General features: G+C 37.6%; 1 protein-coding gene across 2 annotated transcripts; it reads right to left on the bottom strand.

Moving 5' to 3' along the window:
* Positions 1 to 325: 325 nt before the first annotated feature.
* On the bottom strand, positions 326 to 22832 carry LOC109010313 (uroporphyrinogen-III synthase, chloroplastic-like). Of its 2 annotated transcripts, none has more exons than XM_018991106.2 (10): positions 22522 to 22803; positions 20774 to 20861; positions 18004 to 18070; positions 8487 to 8605; positions 7043 to 7135; positions 5916 to 5971; positions 4874 to 4959; positions 4367 to 4501; positions 887 to 952; positions 326 to 753 (listed from the first exon to the last, which is right to left on the bottom strand). In XM_018991106.2, the coding sequence occupies exons 1-9, from the start codon at positions 22744 to 22746 to the stop codon at positions 904 to 906; spliced, it is 918 nt and encodes a 305-aa protein (XP_018846651.2). In that variant the 5' UTR covers positions 22747 to 22803; the 3' UTR covers positions 326 to 753; positions 887 to 903. The 2 variants fall into 2 exon arrangements, with proteins under 2 accessions (XP_018846651.2, XP_018846649.1); XM_018991104.2 differs by having other exon boundaries at positions 335 to 753; positions 18004 to 18073; positions 22522 to 22832.
* Positions 22833 to 23430: the final 598 nt, after the last annotated feature.

Raw genomic sequence — 23430 nt, 5'->3', positions numbered from 1 at the left:
ACTCACTACCACATTCTTATGGGAGGATGAAGCTGCAATTTAACCCAAAGGTTACTGTATCAATCAAATATTCTTTGGTCCTTGCATAACAAGAAATGTCAAAAATATTGCCAGTGTTTAGGCATTTGTTTTTCTTCAATTCCAGCCAAAACCTACCAAGATCCAACCATGTAGAGCGATTTTCTTATTCTTTTAAGTAATCCAGAAAAACCTAGAAAGATCCCAATTGAGTCCTTGTAAAGAAAGGCCATCTGTGGGACCACAATTGACATTCAAGTTTGTGGACAGCAAAACTAAAGCCAGTCACAGAATAAAGCATATGATCGTGAGCATAAAAGGCTTCTTTTCTGATAACTTGTGTCCAAAAAATTTAAATGCAGAAAGGTATGATACAGCACAATTTGTGGACAAAGATAATAGTTACCACTTTATCCCAAGACAATATAAACTCGGTCAAAGTTTCGTGCAGTATAAAAACAAATTCATTGTCGACAGAGTTGTGCACCTGGTGTTCGCTTTAAAATGAAAATGGAAAGCTTTCTTCATTGGGAGATCATCCAGATCTCCTCATGATTAAATTCAAAAGAAAGCTTTGCCAATCAGATACAGTGTCTTCAGCGTGTCAACGATCTTGCACCATCTGCTATGCTGCTTGCAAAAGTTTGAATAAGCTACAGACTTTTGCACCAATGGGTTGCTGCCATCATCTCAACTTGTTGATTACTCTTCAGCTTGCCAAGCTCTTGGGGGGATCTAGAAAGAAACAAGTCAATTGATTTTTTAAGGAAAATAAGAGAGGAAAAAGGGAGGAAAGGACGATACTTACATTTAAAAATATTGGAAAATATATAAAAGAACAATAAAAAGAAAGATAAAAAAAAACTACCTTGATAAAATGGCCTTCTAGAAATGATCATGTGCACCCAAGGCTTCAAGGATGCCATCAACCCACCTGCGAGTCACCTCACTAACTCAGACCTGTGAAACTAACTCAATCGGAATATAACAAGTTATGTTCATCAAAACAGATTCTCAATTGAACTGTCCAACCTAGAACATAAATAATATATTGCATAAAGCCAAATAGAAAATCCCATTCAAAGAGAAGAGGTTGCTTCAAATTCCTAGCTACAGTTTTCTCAAAAGTTATTGCAGAAATCTAATAAACTATTACCATAAATACATGTCACAGATATCCTGTTACATCTCCAGATTTATTAAAGTTTTTCACATGTTAGTCCTTCGATTTTTAACAGGAAGAACTAATACAGTGTTCCCATATTCGGCAGCATGTATAATCTCCACGGCTGTCGGTTTATATTTTCAATGGCAATTTTCTTCTACTTAACAGCAGAAAAAATCCAGAATCCATCCTCAACCTTCATCACATAATAGATTATCTTCCTCGTCAATAGCTTTACAAATAGCCACTATTTTGATATAATTGGCTAAAGAAACTCTAAATGTCTAAGTTATAGAAACGCTAGCCTTAACAGCCAAATCACAATTGAAGGAAAAATGGCCATTAAATAAAAAAAAAGTAGGCACAAACAGCAGTATAATCTTGTGATAGATATTTTGTCTTAATAGTTCCAATTAAGCATATTCGATGTGACATGCAAAAGAAACAATAGTTTGCAACAAGTAACATATTCAAACACCTTTACTAATCTTTCTCCTGAAGCATGATCTTCAAAATATTCTGAAAACTCTATCCGTACGCTTGAGAACTCTCTTTGTACGTAATACTCTAAGGAAACCGCCACCACCCTTGCTGGCGAGTGACCTCTCACCGACGTCACAGACAAAGCCGACGGGCCCTGGCGACTTCGCTGAGGGCCGTTTGGCGTCGGTCCTGAGGAGAGAGAAACCACCACTAAGCATGAAAACCCTAAGTAACCAGATCTGCCGCCACCCACCCTTGCAGGCGAGAGACATCGCACCATCGTCACAGATAAAGCCGACGAACCTTGGCGACTTCGCTGAGGGCCGTCTGGCATCGGTCCAACCTCCGGCGACCTAGATCTCGTTGTATTGTCTCTTAGAGTACTCCGACAATCCTCCCGAAGGTTCCGTTGGTTGTGCCGTTGACTCAGAAGGCTTCGACAAGTACTCCAGCGTCTCCTGTGAGCACGATCTCAGTATTGCAGCTGGAGTCCAAGACAACTCTGTAGTGCCTGCAGTGAGCACGACCTGGAGTCCAAGACATCTCCGTAGTGCTTGCAGCTGTCAAAGTTAGCCCAACAGATTTCTGATCCGGTTTCCAGAGATGACGAATGGTTGTTGAAGAAGGAAAGTGGGTTAGTATGGGTTCTTCTATGGAGTTGGTCATAGAATCTAAATCCTTTACACTAGTGAAGGAGGGGAGCATGTTGGGCATTACCGAAAGGAGTCGAAGGTTGATATCTAAGTTGATTTTGGGTTCAACAACAGTACAGTGGCTGGCCAAGGCCATGGAAGCATGCACCAAGGATAAGAAACAAGATTTTTTCTCCACTGTCTGAGAAGGTCGACCCAGTTTCACGGCACATCGCTGCTTGAATGCTTGAGGACGTTATATGGCGGTGGAGGAGTATGGTGGTGGTGGGAGGAGGAATTTTATTTTCATTCCTGAAGAGGGGGCAGTGGTTGGAGAATGATGGGGGAGGTGCTGCGTCATTTTTCCTTCGGCAAGAGAAGGAGTGACGGCTTGGAAGGACAAGGTGCTGCAGGACATGACTCTGTCAGGGAGTCGCATAGCCGACATGTAGGTGGCGTGGCAAAGAGGGAGAACTTGGATGTGCATAAAGACCCAAGTACATCCTCAGTGGCGAGGCGATCCTATGCGGCAGCTCTATAGACGGGTCATGCTTCAGGGGTTCAGAGTGTGGGGGGTCTGCAAATCACGCCTCAAGACTAGCTTGTCGAGATGCACAATTCTTTAAAGGAGGTGGAAACCCAACTTCTTGAGTTGAAGACAACAATAACTTTCTTGTCTACAAAAATAGATCGGCTTTCAGCTGGAGGCAATAAGGTGGTAAGAAACAAGATAGGCCCGAATCCTTTAAACTCAGAAAAAGGAAAACAGAAGATCGGATTCGACTCTGTCCCTATAACCAAATCCAAGAGAGTATGGCGGGTCAAAAGGAAATCAGGGTTATTTGAAATGGGGTCTACATTGGGTATTGGAGTAGAGACATCTGTAATGGAATGTCATTCGCCTTGTGTAACACAGGATAGACCGATAATCGGTATTACACCCTTGGTCCCTGAAGAAACCATGGCTCCCTCATCAGAGTTGAAGGAAAATGGTGTACTGCCGAGGTTTGAAGGAGATGCAGGATCTACTATCACCCCAGACGTGCAGGGACTTGTTGTCATCCTAGAATCTCTAATGGAGACCCCGATACCATTGGAGAGTACCAATGGAGCTACTGGAGAACCAATGGGTTTGGCGTTGGTGCCTTGTGTAGAGGAATGTCTAGAGTCGGGAGTGCAATTGGATACTGTGTCTGGGGATATTGTGGCTCCCCTAGTCTCTCTTCCTCCAATAACAGATTGGATTCTGCCTAAAGTTTACGAGATTCAACAATTCGTGAGAATTTCACATGGAAGATGTGAAGACCAATTAAAAGAACTAATTATTGCGATCGAGGCAAGCCGTGCGCTTGAAACCAAATCAAGTTTCAAGAAAAGCAGAGAATTACAACGTCTTTTTTCAGCAATCAACTACGATGCTAAGGGTGGTAGCTCAACTAGAGGGAAGTCTAAAGGGAAGGCATTGTGAAGACGGGAATCAAGGTGTTGGGATTGATGTTCGGGTAGAGTTTTAGTTCTACAGGAAACAAGGGTTGCGGTTGGGTCTTGTGTATTTTGGGCTGTTTTTTTTTATGAGCTTTTTGGGTCATTAGGGGCTTGTTGGGTCATTTTGGGCAAGATGTTTTCTTGTATACATTCAGTGTACTTGGTTTCTCCTTTTGATATACACAATATTTTTACTTATAAAAAAAAAAAAAAAAAAACATATACAAAATCTTGACTTCTCCAAGTTCATATAATACAACCGTGACACAAGCTAGTTCAGCAATACTCGAGCATAAAAGTTTTGTAAAAAAATTTAGGCACAAACAGCAGTATAATCTTATGAAAGATATTCTGTCTAAATAGTTCCAATTAAGCATATTCGATGTGACATACAAAAGAAACAATAGTTTGTAACAGGTAACATATACAAAATCGTGACTTCTCCATGTTCATATAATGCAACCATGACACAAGCTAGTTCAGCAACACTTGGAGCATAAAAGTTTTGTAACATGGTAACTTAGAATCAAAGAGATCCTGACATTAATGTAGATCTTCCAAAAAGTAGGTAAAGAAAACAAACCCTTCAAGGCCCGGTTGTGTGGGGTAGTACACATTTTGCAGGCCTAATGTTTTTGCAGCCAAAGCAGTTGTCTCTCCAATACAGGCAACTGAATGGTTGCACCACATCGACTCAGAAATAAGTTTGACCCAGGCACTGTTGCATTGTAGATTTATGAATGAAGTTAAAACTTCTTCATTAAACTGTGAGTCAATCAAGTAGCCCAAAGAAGAAAGAAAGAAAAAAAGTAAGGTGCTCCATTGACACTGTATAACCATAAAGTTGACTTAAACTGCATTTAGGCAAGTAAGGTGCTCCATTGACACTCAGAATAACCATAAAATTGACTTAAACTGCAATGGTTAATTTGGCAAGTGCAGAAAACCATAAACCAAAACCTCCTAATTGGAGGTTAAAAAAACAAAGCACCAATGACAAGCGACACAAGTCAAATAAATGTCAGACCTCTCCAAATTATTAAGGAAACTAACAAAAATTCATAAAAATCAAAGCCAGACAATTACACACCGAATGGCAGAAGGTGAAGCAACTGCAACAACAGGAGTAGAAAGTGCCTGCATTAAAAGCATTTGGTCGATGTGCTGGACTGGTACCTGGATGAAATCATTTCAAATCAGGATCTAACCGAAATAATTAGCCCAATGGCTATCATAATTCTTGCAATTGAATTAGTTATCAGTTACCCCAAATTGCAACCAACTACACAGAACTACAGTCCACAGGTAACATCAAAATTTACAGTTTCACGCTTGACAAGAAAAGGGTATGATTTGGGAGGCAGGGCCCATTTATTCAATGATACTAACATGAAGACTAACCATAGAAAAATAGTAAATTTCGTTCATGGCCACACTAGCTCTTTTAGATTGGGAAATGAGCAAATTCTTCAAATCATAGGGCACTAAATCCCTTAAAATGTAATCTTCCCATGGATTCCTCAAGAATCACAAGAAAAGAAGTACAGCTGGTAAAAGGATATCCTCCAAACAACACATAAAGGAGACGAGGCCAGTGTTTCAGGCTAATGGGATAATTAAGAAACCAGATTCATGACAAATAATGATAACAATATGAAGTTTCTGCAGTTGCAGAAAAGACATAACCAGGTCCAAATTCATAAACTCAAGGCTAATACAGGTGAATGTAAGAGAACAATGCAACAATTGTTATCCATCAAACTGCAGTCCCAGTGTCCCACATAGTTGAATGATCGGCTATCAGAAGCAAATTAGGACTCCCACAAGGCTGATATATGACAAGTCCATTTTAGCATGTGTGACAGGGATATAGGCAAATACAGGTTCAATGCTGGCAACACATATGAAGCAGATGTTGAGCATTATAATCTACAGTAAGCATATATTATCAGAAAACATCAATAGACAAAAAGGATTTTGTGGACAAGTAATCACAAGAAGATGATGATAAGTTGCAAGTCTGTTATTATATGTCACTAGAATTTTCTTTCGGATGCAAGATGCCAATAAAAATTTTACTGCATGACCAGAGCAAATCAAAGACCGACTAACTGCACTAGTAAATACCTTACCGTTGTATATGTATTTAGCCTTGTGACCTCAAATCCACGATTAGACAAGCCTTCCTCTGTAAAACAGCATAATAGTTAATTAAGATTAATTGGCACACCCTAGTCAAATATAAAGTCAAGGATGATTAATTCAAGTATGATGCTGGCTACTAAATTATGATTTGGGAGACTACGAATTACCAAGCTTGGGAAAATACATGTTCCTCCCATATGAGACAGAAAAGATCTTCCCCAATATGAGAAGGTCACAATTACCAAACTTCAGAAAATCAAACTTCATGTAGAAATTATTTGATAGTTGAGATCTGATCATAAAGATCAATTAGGCATTCAAATACATGAACTCACCAAATTGACTATTGTTAGTTCAAATACATATTAGGCTGAGTGAGAATGGTCGAAAAGAGAGAAAAATACCCCCAATGTTGCCACCAAATCAGGAAGTACATCATCAACAAGAAGGCTAAAGATTACTAAAAAAATTTAGCTTATTGAGGATGTAACGAAGGTTTTTAAAAGTAACACTAACTGAGTCAGCATGTATGCTTTTCTGAAGATGTTAATTCTAAATACATTCAGCTGCAACCACAGGCTTCAAACTGTTTTTTTTTTTTTTTTTTTCCAATTGCCGCCTATGTTTCTACCCTTTACTCTTAACAGAACCTTTCACAGTTGAATGCATATTTTCTTCACAATTTGACCTGAAATAGCTTTTGCAAACTGCTCAAGCATTCCCACAACTCCTCATCAAATATCTTAACAGCATTTATGTCTTGTAACAGTATTCTGCAGGTTCTGCGTTTTTAGTTCATGGTCAATTTTGGATACCAATTTCTGTTTAGTATTATCCAATCCCAGCCACTTTAATGTAAATTACTAAAAGCCACATCTAACTCATTGCACCCATCAGTTGCTTGATCAAATGCTGCATCCCAGCTAACTTAATACTTTACATGTATACCATAAAACCAGCCAGATTGATTATGCAAAGCAGTCCCAGAAAATATCTAATAGATAATGATATTTAATAGAAAACTTTCAGTGATAATAAGTGCACAATTATTTTTTGACAGGTCAGTGCTAAAAAGTGCTTAGCGTAAAGAAAAGCATATAAAATATTTACATACCAATATCATTGCTAGCTTTTGCAGAAGCAGGATATAGCACACTGCACTTTATCCCCTTCTTTGGAAGCTCAGAAGCCAGAACCTTACCCGTTGCTGGAGTGATATCATTTACAAATTAAAAGTTCAGCATAGTAAAAGAGGCAAATAATCATTTTACCAAACAATTTTTCTTTTATTGGCACAGGGTGTCTGGAACAGTGTCCCGAATAATTCCAGGGGTGCACAGGCTCTCGACAAGGAGTTTCTCGCAAGCTCACCTCGGGTAATTCAAGGGGGAAAATCCTCCAATCCGATGACCCCTAGAGATTGTTTGCACCCAAGGGGATTTGAACCTTAGACCTACGGGGATCATACCCCCAAGCCCAAAGCCTTTACCACTTGAGCCAACCCCTAAGGGTTATTTTACCAAACAATTAATTACCAATGGCCAAAATATTATAAACAGTAAAAGGGAGGCTTGGGGAATGAGATGAGATGAGATGATAAATCTGTGAATAGTAGTAAAATAGTTTGAGTTAAGATGTTCTATTGGGTTTTGGGAAATGAGAGAGAAAAAGTTGAATAAAAATATTCTAAAGATAAAATATTGTTAGAATATAATTTTTAATATTATTTTTGTTTTGGAATTTGAAAAAGTTGAATTTTTTTTATGTTTTGTTTGGAAGTTTGGGAAAGTTATAATGATTACGTAATGATTAGATGAAAATGTTGAAGATTTGAAATTGAAAAGTGTTTGTATTTGAGTGACATTTGAGAAGGAAATGAGATGATAAATTTTGAAATGAGATGAGATGAAACCATCTCTATTCCCAAACAACCCCTAAATCAAGTTAGTACTAACCATTGATGTAGAGTCAAAAGAAACTGACTTATCAAAAAGAGTCAAAAGAAACTGTCTTATAGAAATCACCTTTTTTTCACATGTATACCTCCTGTGTACTTGGGCTATGCCTATCTCTATATCAATAAAATTTCTTCTTACTTATTAAAAAATATGGGATTTGTTTTTTGTGGGGTGGGGGGAGGGATGGGGTCAAGAACTAATGCTAAATGTAACAAAGCAAACCCCACTCCAATCATTTTACTGAACAATTACCAATGGCAAAAATATTATCAACAGTAAATCAAGTTAGTACTACCTATTGATGCAGATTCAAAAGAAACTCGTTGCTCTAATATGTCTTGTGTTTTTTGGATGGGGCGGGGGGAGGGGATGAAGTCAAGAACTAACGTAACTAAGCATATCCCACTAGACCAAATGGAATTAATTGGCTGATTATTAATATTAATATACGATTATACCCTCTACCATTCACCAATAGGATTCTTATGTGTTCCCTCATTCTAATTATTCCTGGCTCCAGTCACCAAATGAGGAAAACCAGGCAACAAAATGTATGTTTAAATTTAGGTGCAAGCCTGCATATATGACATGAATAAATACCTTGTGACGGTACAAACGCAACATTCAGTGATCGCTTGGAGAACTGCATTACATCCTCAAAAATGCTCGCCGTACCAGCTCCCACAACACCAACATTGACATTTGGATTCCCAGCTGCCCTAAGATTTTAAATTAAGATCAAGTCTATCAATTCGTGAAATTTTGAGGAAGAAAAGGAAAGAAGAAGAAGAAAGGAAAATTGTAGCTCACAGAAGATATCTTTGAGACACCCTTATTTTGTGAGACAGACACCCTACTTTATGAAAAGCTAAATTGCATCCAGCATCCTATGGACGGGATTCATAATACAGAGTCTTGAGCATTCCATCCAGTTACCAAAAAATATGTCTGTGGGGGTGTGCAAAGATGCATGTGTGCATGGAAAAGCAACAATAGCGTAATAACAATTTTTTCTTGTAAGTATATTTTATTGAGATGAGAGAGTGATGCCCCCATACACAGATCTATTTTATTGAGATGAGAGTGATGCCCCCATACACAGGATCTATACAAGAGATCTACCTATCTAGAAAAAGGAAAAAATACTAAAAAAGTCTTGAAAAGTCTTGAAAAGTAGAAATACAAAAAACAACAGTATTGTGGGATTCTAACAATCCTTGAAACTGCGTTCATTTATTTTTTGATAAATATTGAAACTGCATTCATTCCTCTCTCCAAAGACACCACAATAAGCATGACAGATTTATCATCCAAGTTCGCAATAAAGGCTAAAAACTGTGCTTGCTACACGCTAAGAGATCTGCCAAGCGAAAAAACATAACCCAATCCAACCAAAAGAGACCAAATAACTGTACAAAAAAAGATGATCCACTGATCCCCCCAACATGCTTATGCAGTACCACTGACCTCTACAACATCCTTCTTCCTCACATTGTCCAAGGTAATGAACTACCCCTAAAGCTGCTGTCCAAGTGAAAACTTTAAGGGGAGACCTATTTTTCCAAATGAGCTTCCGAGGGAAAGGGGTCGGTTAAAGATAATAAAACACCATTCAAACTTCCACACTTCATGTCTACCAACACCTGCCAGAAGCTCTCTCTTTTACAGTCATAATGCCCCATCCATTTTTCCCAAAAGGACTCAGTTAAAGAGAATTACGTTTCATATCCCTAACTCGCCTTCTGCAACAAACAAACATAGAAATAAGTAGCGCAAGTAGTTGGGATGGTCTTGTTTGGCCTCACAAAATACCTAAGTGTCATCTACAAACAGCAGATAAGAGATGCTAAGTCCTGTACTAACGTACCAGGGATCATCCACTCAATGCCTCCATGACAATAACAAAGAGCAAAAGGGATAAGGGATCCCCTTGTCGCAACTCTCAACTGCTGCTGAAGAAGCCCATAACGGCACATTTGCCAAGACCGAGGACAGAAAGAAGAGATCCACAGAGCGATTCAAGCACACCATTTTCTCCACACCTTTCCGGAAAATATATCAAGAATCCCCATGTCACATTATCATAAGCCTCTTCAATATCCAATTTACAGAGCGCTTCACGTTCTCCCATTTTCAGTCTATTATCAAGGCACTTTTTTTATAAGTAAAAATATTATATATATTAATATAAATAGGAGTAAACAAGTACACTGGGCGTATAAAAGGTGTTAAATAAGTACACTGGGCATATACAAGAAACACCTAGTCCATACAAGAGAGCCCCTAATGACCAATAAGCCAGTGAAAATTAGAAATCTATCCAAAATACACCACCCAAATGGGAACAAAACACACCTCTACAACTCCAACCCCAACCCGAAACTCCCTCTACGAGGATGGCTTCATAATGCCCTCCCTTTAGTCTTCCTTTGACTCTAACTACCTCTCTTAGTGTCGTAGTTGATTGCTTAAGAAAGACATTTTCACTCCCAGCTTTTCTTAAATCTTGATTTGGTTTCAAGCGAGTGGCCCGCCTCAATCGCAGTGAGTAGTGCTGCAAATTGGTCGTCACATCCCTCGTATGAAAGCCCCACACACTACTAAATCTTGTTAAACTTATGCAAAACCCAATCCGATGATGAACCCACTATATTGTTTATCGGAGGAAGAGATACCAAGGGAACAATATTTTCCCCAGACACAGCTCCCAACTATACTCTCAACCCTAAACATTCCTCCTCACAAGGCACCAACGACAAACCCATGATTTCCTACCCACCATCTCCTGCATTCAAATCCCAAATCTCCTCATCAGCTATATTGTTGCTGTCCATTGTTGTTGTCACCATTGAAGGTTCCTTCACCTCCGGCGTAGGTGTCGTCGTTCCATTGACGAGAACATTGCTTTTAGGTGTGCCACCCCCAGACAACCCTTTATGTGCCACTTCGTCAGACCCTACTGCTCCCTCAAGAGGCATAGGACAAATAGGGCTAGGCTCATCCCCACCTATCAAAAAAAGTGGTGAAGCACTACCTTCTATTACACCTTTTTCATCTTCTGAAACAGACTTGTCCGCATCTTCCAAAGTACTCAAAACCCTAGAAGGACCCCATCTTCACCTAAAAGTGAACCCTGGAAAAAAATGCTAACCCCATTTGAAACTAGTGAATGAGGGTAGTCAGACGGCAACCTGCGATAACCTAAGTGACATCGGCATAAACAGTGATGCCAACATCTGACGACCTTATCTGTGACTGTGTCGAGGTGCCCTGTGGCGGCGAACTTGAGGCCTTCAAACCCCCCTCGTCCGTTTTCTGCCCACCACCCAAACCCATGACTAGGTCTAGCCCCTTGTCTCCTTTAATCATCAGATCTCTTACATTCTCCATAACTCCCGTCAATTGAGCTCTAACAGCCCACAAGACCCCCTCCACTTCTCCCACCCTCAAACATTCGGTAGAGGCACCCATTCCACCATGCAACACGAGCGTGCTTACCCTCCACTTCTCCCAATGTCACCTGACACCCTTTGTCTCCTACAAAGGAGTTCTACGCAATTATCTATCCTCTTAGCAACCCATGAAGCCGACGACCCACATAGATACATGAACTTAGCCATCCTTTTGCTACATTCAGAGATGCAAAAGCTATTTCCTCCCTCTTTGGTAAAAAAGAAAGTTTTTTATTCCACCTTAAACACCCTCTCACCTTCCATCTGGGATGATTCCGCGTCTTGCGTCATCATCTCGCATCGTTATACAAGAATAAATTGCAGAGTTTATGTTTCTGATACACCAGAGGGAGGACCGATGTCGGAGTGCCCTTAGAGGAGTCGTCGGAGCCCGCCGGTCTTGTCTATGGCGGTGGCAGGGGTCCCAATGTAAGGAAGGTACCAGATATGTGCCGACGAAACCAAAAGAAGGTTTCCTAAGAGAATCACGGTCGCCGGCAGGAGGACCGAAGCCGAAGTTCCCTCAAAGGAGTTGCCGGATCCCTTCGGTCTTGTCTGTGATGGTGGTGGAGGTCCCAATGTAAAGAAAGTACTAGATCTGTGCTGACATAAACAAAGGAAGGTTTCCTGAGAAAATCCCGGTCGTCGGAGGGAGGACTGATGCCGGAGTGCCCTTAGAGGAGTTGCCGAAGCCTGTCGGCCTTGTTAGTGGCGGTGGCAGGAGGTCTCCTCAAAACACTCATTCTTGAAATCAGATCTACGGAGATCTCGTCTTCCGTACACAAACAAACACTACTCTACCTTTACCTTAGATTTAAGGAAACGACGAAGAAGTAGATTGATCGAGGACGAAGAAGAGCAAGCAAAGCACCAAAGACGAAGAGTCGGGGCTCTCAACCTCTCGCTTTCTCAATAATATACTAGTCTTTGTTAAGGTAGTATTTGACTCCAAAGAATTTTACATTAACTTATCATGAATAGAGTACTTGTTCCATCATTTGCTATAAGCACACCATCAAATGCATTTATTGTCAAGGCACTTACTGGCAGTAACAACCAGGTCAAGAATTTGCCTTCCATTGATAAAGGCATTCCAAGTGTTATATATGGCCTTTAACAACATCGGTTTTAATATGTTTGCTAGAACTTTTGCCATAATTTTGCAAACCTTGCCCACCCGAATATTAGGTCAGAAATCCTTTATATCAACCAGTCCTTGCTTCACTGGAATCTATTACATATCTAAAAGCTGAGGCATTATCTTTGTAATATATTGTGCCACCTCACCATCCTCTTTTTCTTTTTTTTCTTTTTTTAATTTTTTACCCTCTTCAATCACCATTCTCCAGTCTATTCAATGTCAAAATCTTCCCATATCCACCATGTTCAGTTAATGAAAGCAGGTATTTAACTCACTTTATGGGTGTATATGAAAAGGAGCTTAATGCATACCCCAGAGTCTTTTTCAAAGCAATATCTTTTTTTTTTTATTGTGCCACCTCACATTTTTAACCAATTCTATCATAATTATTGAATAATTTTAATTTTTTTTTTTTTATAAGTAAAATAAGTATTTATTAATCCAAACAACTGTCAATTACAAAGTTAGAATATGCCCTATTTATGTAGGAGCATTAGAAACTAAGAAGTCATGAAAGTCCATGCCATTAAAGTCTACAGCAATGACCCAAGTACAAAGAGTCCTAAAAAATAATATTTTTAGCTCCGCCATAGATCTCTCTGTCTTCAAAAGTCCTCTCATTGCGCTCCTGCCACAATCACCACATTATAAGATAGGAATCATCTTCCAAACCGCATTGAATGATCACACACCTCAAATTGAGGTCCAACAAGCCAAAACATCCAACACGGTTTCCGGCATAACCCACGCTATGTTAATTCTATTAAACACCTCATCCCATATAGTTCCGGCTACCTCGCAATGTAAAAGTAAATGATTCACCGACTCACCCCCTCTTTTACACATACAACACCAATCTGCAATGATTATCCTCCTCTTTTTTAGATTATCTGTACTGAGAATCTTGCCTAAAGACGGTGTCCACACAAAGAAAGAAGTTTTGGGAAGAGTCTTATGATGCCAAAGCTTTCTCCAAGGAAACTATATCTCAGGAACTTGTATGAGTAACTTGTAGAAGGAATGAACAGTGAACACCCCTTTCCCTGCTGGACTCCACCACAAATCATCTTCATGCTGGATATTTGGACGACAAGAATACAAGAGACTTTAAAAATCTACAAAACTCCCCATTTCCCAATCCTATGCCTCCCGGTTGAAGTTGATGTTCCAGTGAATGTTCCTTCTTGCGACTTCCATAACCTCCGCCACCATGGCATCTTTAGCATTTGCGATCAAGAAAAGTATAGGAAATAAGTCTTGTAAAGCACGATTGGTACACCATACATCCTTCCAAAATCTGATCTTGGAACCTGTACCCAATTGCAGTCTAGTGTGTTGATGGAAGACCTCCCACCCTCTTCTAATATGTTTCCATAGTCCCATTCCAGAGGCCCCTCTAACTTCTCTAGTACACCAACCCTCCCCTAAATCATCATATTTGTTCTCGATCACAGTCTTCCACAAGGCTTCTGGTTCCTTGATATATCGCCACAACCATTTGTCAAGTAACGCCCGATTGAACAACCTCAAATTTCTGATACCCAAACCGCCATTAGAGATAGAACGGCACACCATCTCCCACTTGACTAGATAGAATTTAAACTCTTCACCTAAGCCCCCCCACAAAAAAAGTCTCTGTAACTTCTCAATTCAACCCGCCACACTTGCCAGTATAGGGAATGAGGATAAGAAGTGGGTAGATTAGAAAGTGTACTTTTAATTAGCGTAATCCAGCCCCCTTTTGACAAATACATTTTCTTCTAACCTGTTAGTCTCCTCTCTACTTTTTCAATCATTGTATCCCAAATAGAGTGCGCCCTCGAGGCTATACCCAGTGGTAGTCCCAAGTAACTCATAGGAAAAGACGCTATCTTACAACCTAGTGTGCCAGCCAACTCCCTTATATTTTGAACTTCTCCAATTGGCACCAATTCACATTTATCATAATTCACTTTTAACCCAGACACTGCTTCAAAACAAAGCAACAGTGCCTTCACAACCCTCAACTGATCTTGATCAGCTTCGCACATAATAAGCGTATAATTTGTAAACAGCAAATGCGAAATGGTAGTAATACCCCTACTCGGCAATCCAATCTGGAAACCACTAATAAAACAATTAGTCACTAAAGTCGAGATCATCCTGCCTAGTGTCTCCATAACAATAACAAAAAGTAAAGGAGATAACGGATTTCCTTGTCTCAAACCAAGAGAGCTCGGGAAGAAACCCTCTAGGCTGCCTTTGATCAACACAGAGAATCTTACCGTGGATATACACTAGCTAATCCAAGACCTCCACCTTTCTCCAAACCCACACCTACCCAGTAGATATAGAGGAAAATTCCAATTAACATGATCATACGCCTTCTCCATATCTAACTTACACATAAGCCCTGAGCTGTCAGCCTTCAATCTACTGTCCAAACATTCATTAGCAATTAGAGCCACATCAAGGATTCGTCCACCCTTCACAAAAGCATTTTGAGGCTTAGTAACAATCTTTCCCAAGACCCCACTTAAACGATTAGCAAGCACCTTTGCAATAATCTTGTATGTACCATTCACTAGGCTAATAGGCCGAAAATCTGTAATCTCAATAACCTATATCTTTTTAGGGATTAATGCAAGAAAAGTGATGTTCAGGCTTTTCTCAAATTTTCCTACTGAGAAAAACTCCTGAAACGCCTTCAGAAGATCTTCTTTAATCACCTCCCAACATTCTTGGAAAAAACCCATAGAGAACCTATAAGGACCGGGGGCCTTATCTTTTGCCATTTTCCTTACTACATCATAGACCTCTTCCTCTTCGAAAGCCCTCTCCATCATAGCTACATCCCCCGACTCAATAGTGTCAAAAACCAATCCATCCAGAGTAAGCCTCCACCCCACTTGCTCAATGAGGAGCTTTTGAAAGAAATCGACCACGTGGTCTTGTATAACCTCTTCTTCTCTGCACTCGACCCCCTCAATTTTCAGCACCTCAATGGTATTATTTCTTCTATGAGAGTTTGCAATTTTATGGAAAAATTTCGTGCTCTGGTCCCCTTCCTTTAACTAAAGAGCTCTTAATTTATGGCGCCAAAACATTTCTTCTTGTAGGATTATCCTCTCAAGATCTGCGACCAGCAAAGTTTTCTGTGCTTGCTCCTCCTTAGTAAGGGGTCTCCCTTCTTGTAGTCTTTCTAAATCCTGTATTTCCATCCACTTAGTATTTTTGTTTTCCTCTACATTGCCGAAAGATTGTTTATTCCATTCCTTTAAGTCTCTTTTTAAGGCTTTTAGTTTATTTGCAAAAATGAAACTCGGTGTACCCTCGAAATGATACGAAATCCACCATTGTTTGACCATTTCCACAAAACCTTCAGACTTCAACCACATGTTCTCGAACTTAAAATACCTTCTACCGCTATGAATACCTCCACAATCAAGCAAAATAGGCCATAATTTTAATTTCTATCATTCAAACAATCTTAATTTCTGAAAAAAATATATTTCTAATTTAATTTTTATTTAGATGACCCTTCAATACATTTTATAATAGGTAAATGATCCTTCAATAAATAAAAGACCATTCTCCCACAAGTCCCCTCAATTTCTACTTTCCAAAATCATTGATCATAAATTTAAATAATTTAAAAGGACATGGAATTTTAAAAGTTATAAACACTTTTTCTTCTTTGATTCATAACATTTTGTCCTCTTTCGGTTGAACCATGTCATTCATTCACGGGTTAAATGACCGTAAGTTAAAAACAATTCAAAAGATGAAGAAAGAACTTACTATACCATACCTCCTTGTGCCCATAGCTTGACCTCAGCTGGAAATGTCGCGGAAATTTAAAGGTAAAAAATCTTCTTTTATTTGTAACATTGTCTTTTTTTGTCTATAATATTTTGTCATAATAAGTAATCGAGGAAAATGATGTGAAATCATGTTTAAACAACTTCATACAATCAAGTTATAAAAAAATTAAAAATAGGATACAATTAAAAACTTAACAATTTTTCCCATGCATCATGAGGGTATGCGACTAGAAAGAGTAATGACTGTTGCATTAAGGCTCTTCCCAAAATAGTCTTTCAAATGGAACTCATGAAACACCTATGTGGTGTCTTCCTTTAGCACATCCCAACAAGCTTGGAAAAAAGCCAAGGAAAAACCATCTATTCCCAATAATCAAAATTCTAGATAAGAGAGTCCTTCCTCAATATATCATCAGAAAAAGAATGAGATTGTATAATAATACTAAACAATAATAATTAACTAAAAGTCTAAAATATATGATCCTTTATTGAACGAACCCTAATGCAAACAAATAAAAAAACTATATTACTCTCAATCATAAAAACTTCTCTAAAACGTTACATAGAGACAATCTGGAAATAAAATTCCTGGCATCCTTCTTACTACTAATCACACAAAATTTGACCAGAAATTCAATCTATCGATTGTAGTGTTTTTACTACCTCCCACACCTCACTCTTCTCTAAGGGTCTTTCCAACCATAAAGCCTCAGCCTCCTCAAGGGGCGAAAAATAAAGTATTGGAAGAAACAATTTGTTAATTATATTAATTCTAACACTTACCAAAAAATTATATTAATTCTAATAGAACTATAACATGTGATCCCTAATCATTGAGGTATTGGAACCAATGGAATTATTATTTATAATTGAATTAGTTACCCGATGAAAGTACTTCATGCATTTATCATAGAGCTATCAATCAGGCCGAGTCATGTTGGCCCATTCGGGTTCAGGTTTCTCTGAATTGACCCAAACCCGATTATACCCCACCCTAACCTTATCATTGCATTTTGGGATCTGGATCATGTCAAAACTTGACAGCCCTAAATTTTATCCCCATCTTGAAGCCACAAGGCCCTCGGTTTTTGTGGCCAACATATCTCCTCCACAAGAGTCCTTACAAGGTCACTGATAAGCATTCTCTTCCCCAATCTTGCTTCATCATGCAATGGTCTATCTTCCGCAATTACATCAAGGCCCTTTAAGTGTTCAAAAAGAATATTCTTCTTTTTTGTTTTCCAAAATCCCCAAACACCTCATCATTCCAAACTCGTAAATAAATTTCAAAGCTTTGAATTTTTGCACTGAAGTAAAACTCAAAAGTCTTTTGATTTCAGCCAGGTATTTTCAAACTTGAAATATAGTCTAGCCAGCCTCTTCTGAGATAAACTAGGAAAGTGTACTTTCCACTCAAAGACACCAAAAAGAGTTTAGACACATCAAGTACATTAAGTTTTTAAACTACAGAAAACAAATCACTGCATATATAAATATAAGAGATGAAAATTTAGTAAACAAATATGACATACGTGTCCAAGGATTAAGGATGACAAGCAAATTGAGAAGGCAGAAAAGACATTCATTTTATTAAGTATAGAAGAGACATGCTTAAATTTTAAAGCATAGACAATAACTCAAGCAATCTTACAAAACATTTTGTACAAAACAATGCTTATATAAAAGGTACTTGAGTACAGTTAACAAGTTCTAACCCTTACGTCCATGCCTCCAAAAAGACCAGCGCTGACTCAGGGGAAGTTATGACAATCCAGTCAAAGGTTATATCTTCTGCCATAAAAAAAGTATGGTTAATATGAAATGAAAGAATAAAGCAGACCAAGGTAGTTGAACTATTGACCTACACCAAATCTTTGACTAAGTGTATCTCTTTTCATATTCTTTTTTTGATAAGTAGTATCTCTTTTCATATTCAAGAGCAAATTGATCCAAAATAGGTTAGCATATGATGGGCACCAACAGAGCATTCCACCGATAAAAACAGTAGTGTGACTGTTTTAAAAACTACGATCCATGTTATGATCCCTCCCAAACAAAGTTTTTCTATCGGCTGGCTAATTCCTATCCTAGAAAAAACATGATTCTACTTTTTGTGCTGGTGACGGAGGCACTGAATATAAATGATATTTGTCAATAGGAGGCTCTTATTGAGTTTCTCAATGATGTGTAGGAATAATGAGAAGTTTGTGATGTCCAATCTCCTTTTCCTTTTTATTTTTATTTTCTGTGAATGATACCCTGATTTTTAGTGAGGATTAATTGGGAAAAATTTTCCATTTCGTCTATTCTAATTTTTTAAGCCGCCTCAAGAATTAAAATTAATTTGGTCAAGTTTTAGTGCTGGTTGGAATAATGGGTGATGTTGAAGAGTTGGCCATATCTTTGGCTGCAAGTGTCTCCTTTACCTCTGAAATAGCTAGGTCTCCCTTTATCTTTGGGGTGCCTTACAAGGACATCCCCTTTGGGAGGATGTCACAGAGAAGATGGAGTGTCATTTGATGGGGTGGAGACATTTCTTTATCTAAGGGCAAGTGGATCACTCTAATTAAAAGTATTATATCTAATTTGCCCACATACTACTGCTCTCTTCCCCATACCTATAGGACATTGTCTCGAGAAACTTTAACAGGATTTCTAATGAGGCAGAGTTAGGATGAGTTTAAGTACCACCTAGTCAAGTGGTTTAGGACTTGCACTGATTTCCTCAGGTGGTTTGGCGGCTGGAAGCTTGTTATTGTTTAACCAAGCTTTGTTGGGTAAATGTGGTGTTATGCCACAAAGAGATGTTTGGTGGAGATTAGTGCGGTAGTCAAATATGGTGGTATGTGGGAAGGCTAGGGTTGAAGTAAACAAGGCTACTAGACAATCAACTCAAATTTGCCTCAGTTAAGTTTGAATTGGTCTCGATTCAATTACTAAAAAATCCACTTGTGAACAGAAAATTAGGTTTGATTATTAAGCGGTACAAACTCATATAAAACTCACTTGATTCAATTAATGTTCGTGAATAACCTCGTACAGAGTTAGGCTTGACTAGTTAAGTTCTGATACGTTACTATTGAGTGTGTGTGTAAGTATGCATTAACAATACATAAAAATATATGGTATTATCAGTACACATGATATGTATGTATAATATATATATAGATATTATATTATTTCTAACTTACAGCTTATCATATAATCTTGTATAAGTATAGTTTTTATAAATATACTAATTTCTTATACAAGTATTTATGCTTGTACATATAGTATTTTTTTAAAAAGTATATACAGTAGTTATTAAGTACTATATCCCATATGCATTGTTTTTTTTTCACAAGTAAAAGATTTTATGCATTGAAATAGGCATAGCCCAATTACACAGGATGCATTGCTAGTAAGTGATGAACTATAATTGTGATTATAAAAAGAGTGTTTATTTTTCAATTTTATAGTTGATTGTACGTTATGAATAATTAATCAAATAATTCTATTTTTCTGTTTTAAAACCTTATTTTAATTTTTAATTATTAAAAACTAGAAATTTCAAAAAGTGAGCACTTTACTCAAGTTGAGTCTCAGCCAGAATTTAGATAACAATATACTACTTGGTTTGAGCTCGAGCGGTGCAAAAAGCTCAAGTCGAGCTCGAGCTTGAGCTTTTTACAAACTCCTAAGGCTGCCATACATACAAAGAATTCTATCCTTGATGGCGCCTTATTTCTCCAAATGCTCCCCAAGGGAAAGGAGCACCAGCTTGGGGGAAGAGCATGATAGAAAGACTTGACCTTGAAGGTCTGGCTTTTAGAAGGGATCCAACAAATTGTCTGAACCACCTCCTATCAACCTGATAGAGTACAAAATAATGGAGAATGAAGACATCAACTTCACCTCCTAATCGTGTGCCGATCTAAAAAAAAAGTAACATTTCATTAGAGTCCGTTATCAAAGATCTGCAAAGGTTCTGCTACCGACACTCACTTGCCATGAGAGATGCTGGACAATGTTGGGAAAGTTTTCTTTAGAGGCTGATCGCCACACAATTTATTGTGCCAAAATTTTGGCTTAGATCTATCACCCATCTTAAATCTAACACAACTAGAGAAATCTCCTCTGAGGAAGAGAAATATTTTAATAATGGATTGATTGTTATATGTGTAAGCAGGGCAAAGAAAATGTTGATTAATAATAGCAATAATATGAAGCAAAATTATGATGATGGTTGATAACTAATGCAACTTTTTGTTGTACATAAGATTGTAAAGCTTTTTTTTATTGTAAAGAAGATCTAACATATCTCATCTAACTGCATATATATTGTGAATTTTACTTTTCTGAGATCTCTGTGTACCTAACACTTCTCGAATAAGATTGCCTTAATTATAATCTAATATATAATATCCCTAGTAGGATGGAATCCCTAACACTTGACACTATAAAAATCATCCCACACCAGCATGAGTTAAACCACAAAGATCATGAACTTACCACTTAATACAGAACATAGCATATCCATATCAGGACCCCGTGTATGCTGAATAAGGGGAAGTTCTAGACAGTCAATCCCATGTTCAGCCTGTACCCAACATAATATATAAAGTCTTAATTCTAAAATATATTCGAGACTTTATTTCCAAAATAAATTTGGCCACCCATGCATTGAGGATCCCACCGCTATTTTTTTTTTCCATTCTGGATAATCCAAGGAATCTGTGCACTGAAAACAGATGAGTGAGCACACAAAAACATTGGAGGTAATCTTTTGCAAAGAACATGGTAAACACAACATGAGAGAATTAACTAGGGAACATCATGCTGGTATATATTAAATTCATGGTAATGGGAAGGTTTAGATATCGTATATCCAAAATTATCCTTGTAGTTCTGATAACTAGTATTTAGAGTTCCGGAGAAAAATGATAGTTTAGTGGACCAAAGACGAGATATGCATGCAATGATAGTATCCAATGCATTAATGGAGAGAGATGAAATACCAGGAGCTGCATTCATTTCGACTTGGTGGCTTGACATATGCAACAGATTAATGTTTGTTAATGAGTGGCATTTGAAGAGTAAAAAAAAATACCAGCACTAGTAGTTGTATGGATGCAACAGTATGGTTTGGATTCTATTGAGTTTAAAATATGGAAGATTAATAAAGTGGAAAATCACTTGTCTTCTTCACCGTTTCTTTAAGGGGAGGAGTAGTTTTCACTTGCTTCATTATTTTCAGATAGTGTAATATTCTTTTCTTTGATAACCATCAACTAGTCAAATCATTTTCCACTTCATCACCAAAAATTATAGAGCCATTATCAAAATATAAAATAATAATAATAATAAGTAACAATTAAGATTCAAGAATGCCTAGTTTTATGTAAATATATGATTTATTTAGCAGGGAATCAGTATGATATTATCTATTTGGAATGGTAACTTCCAATCACATCAGCAGATTAGTAAATGCAAATGGAAAGAAAGTGTGGATAAAATACGAAAATTTCCCACCATTCCAAATAATTCAGATTTATAGAGAATAGATTAGTAGCGATAATAAGATGCACGATTTTGATACATCCTATAAATCTTCCCTTTACTTCTCCCGTAGTCATGCAGTGGAAATAAAGATGCTTTCTCGCAGCAAGTGAACCGAATGTAGCGTGGGGAATATTATTTTAAAATGATAAAAAACGGTTCTTTTGGAATTTAATATCGGTTTAAATTGTACATCCAGCTTGTGCAAGAGCTTCATCTATGTGGAGCCTCACCAAGAACGTCACATTCCTTATTTTTTTATCGATAAACAAAATTTTATTAAAGCCCGAGAATAGGGACATATATAAGAGCATTGTCTATGTGCGATACAAGGAACTCATGAAAGTCACATTCTTTATTAATGATGTTCATGAGCAAGGCAAGAACGTTTTAGATAGATAAAACGAGTACAAGGCCGAAAACGTCGTGTTCTTTTCCACAAACAATCAAACATCTAACGTGACAAATCAAACCTCAAGACACATTAAAAAAAAGTACAAAAATATTGAAAATGGATCCGGAGAGAAAAAGAAAAGGCGAAAGAGACTACCACATTAATTAATATCATCGAAAAGAAAAAGCTATAGAAGCCAAAAGTGGAGCCATTCCGAAACCCAGAAATCAAAGAGAAACGCATAATCAAGAAACCACAAGAAAATCGGAGATAAATTTAGAATGCGCGAGAGAGGGAAAAAAAATACCAGAGCTTGGATGAGCTTGCCGTTCTTCCCACGTTCTCTGGTCACCATGACTTTTGGGCTCGGATTCGAAGTGGAAGTCCAAACAGAAGCCGGAGAAGAAGAAGAGGATGAAGAAGAATGGGTTCGGAGAGTAGAAAGAAAGATTGGCCGGTGAAGTTGCAGACAAGAAAAAGTAGGAGCAGGAGTGGGCAGAGGGGACAGCAAGGAGACCTGAGGAGGAGGCATCCAAGACCGCGTGTTGTGCAGAGAAGACTCTGACCAAACTCCCCAAGCTACTGATGTTGGCATTCTACAAACATTTGACTTCCAAACATAATTATCATTTAAGTCTGCGTTTGGGTATTCAAATGAATTAAGTTCTATATTAATAATAATGAAATAAAATAATAGTGTAAATTTTATGAGATCTACTTAAATAAATTTAAGATAGGTTTGACAATTGGAATGAGATATAGAATTTTCATTTCATTTCATCTAATTATCATAATTTTTTTAAATTCTTACACAAAATATAATAAATAATTCAACCTTTTAAAATCTCAATTTAACTTTTTCAAATTTTAAAATAATAATAATATTAAAATTTTATTTTAAATTTTCATCTAAAAGTAAAAATATTTTAAACTTTTTGAAAATTTAAATATTGAATTAAAAAATTGCAAGTGGATGTTAAGATAAATTTAAATATATTTATAAAAAATTGAAAAAGGTTGTGAGTCCTACGTATAAAGAAATATTGAATTAAAAAAAGTTATGGGTCTCACGTGTAAATAGGTTTTGAGTTGAGACGAGTTTAGTAATTTGAGAGTTGGGTGAACTCAGATGATTTTAAAGCTGCGTTTGGATGTTGAAGTGAGTTGAGTTGAGATAATAAGATATTATTTATTATTATTATTTATTATTATTATT

Source organism: Juglans regia, chromosome 6, assembly GCF_001411555.2.
Source record: "Juglans regia cultivar Chandler chromosome 6, Walnut 2.0, whole genome shotgun sequence".
Lineage (NCBI taxonomy): Eukaryota > Viridiplantae > Streptophyta > Magnoliopsida > Fagales > Juglandaceae > Juglans > Juglans regia.
The sequence above is the reverse complement of the archived record's forward strand: the minus strand, read 5'-3'. Positions and strand labels throughout refer to the sequence as shown.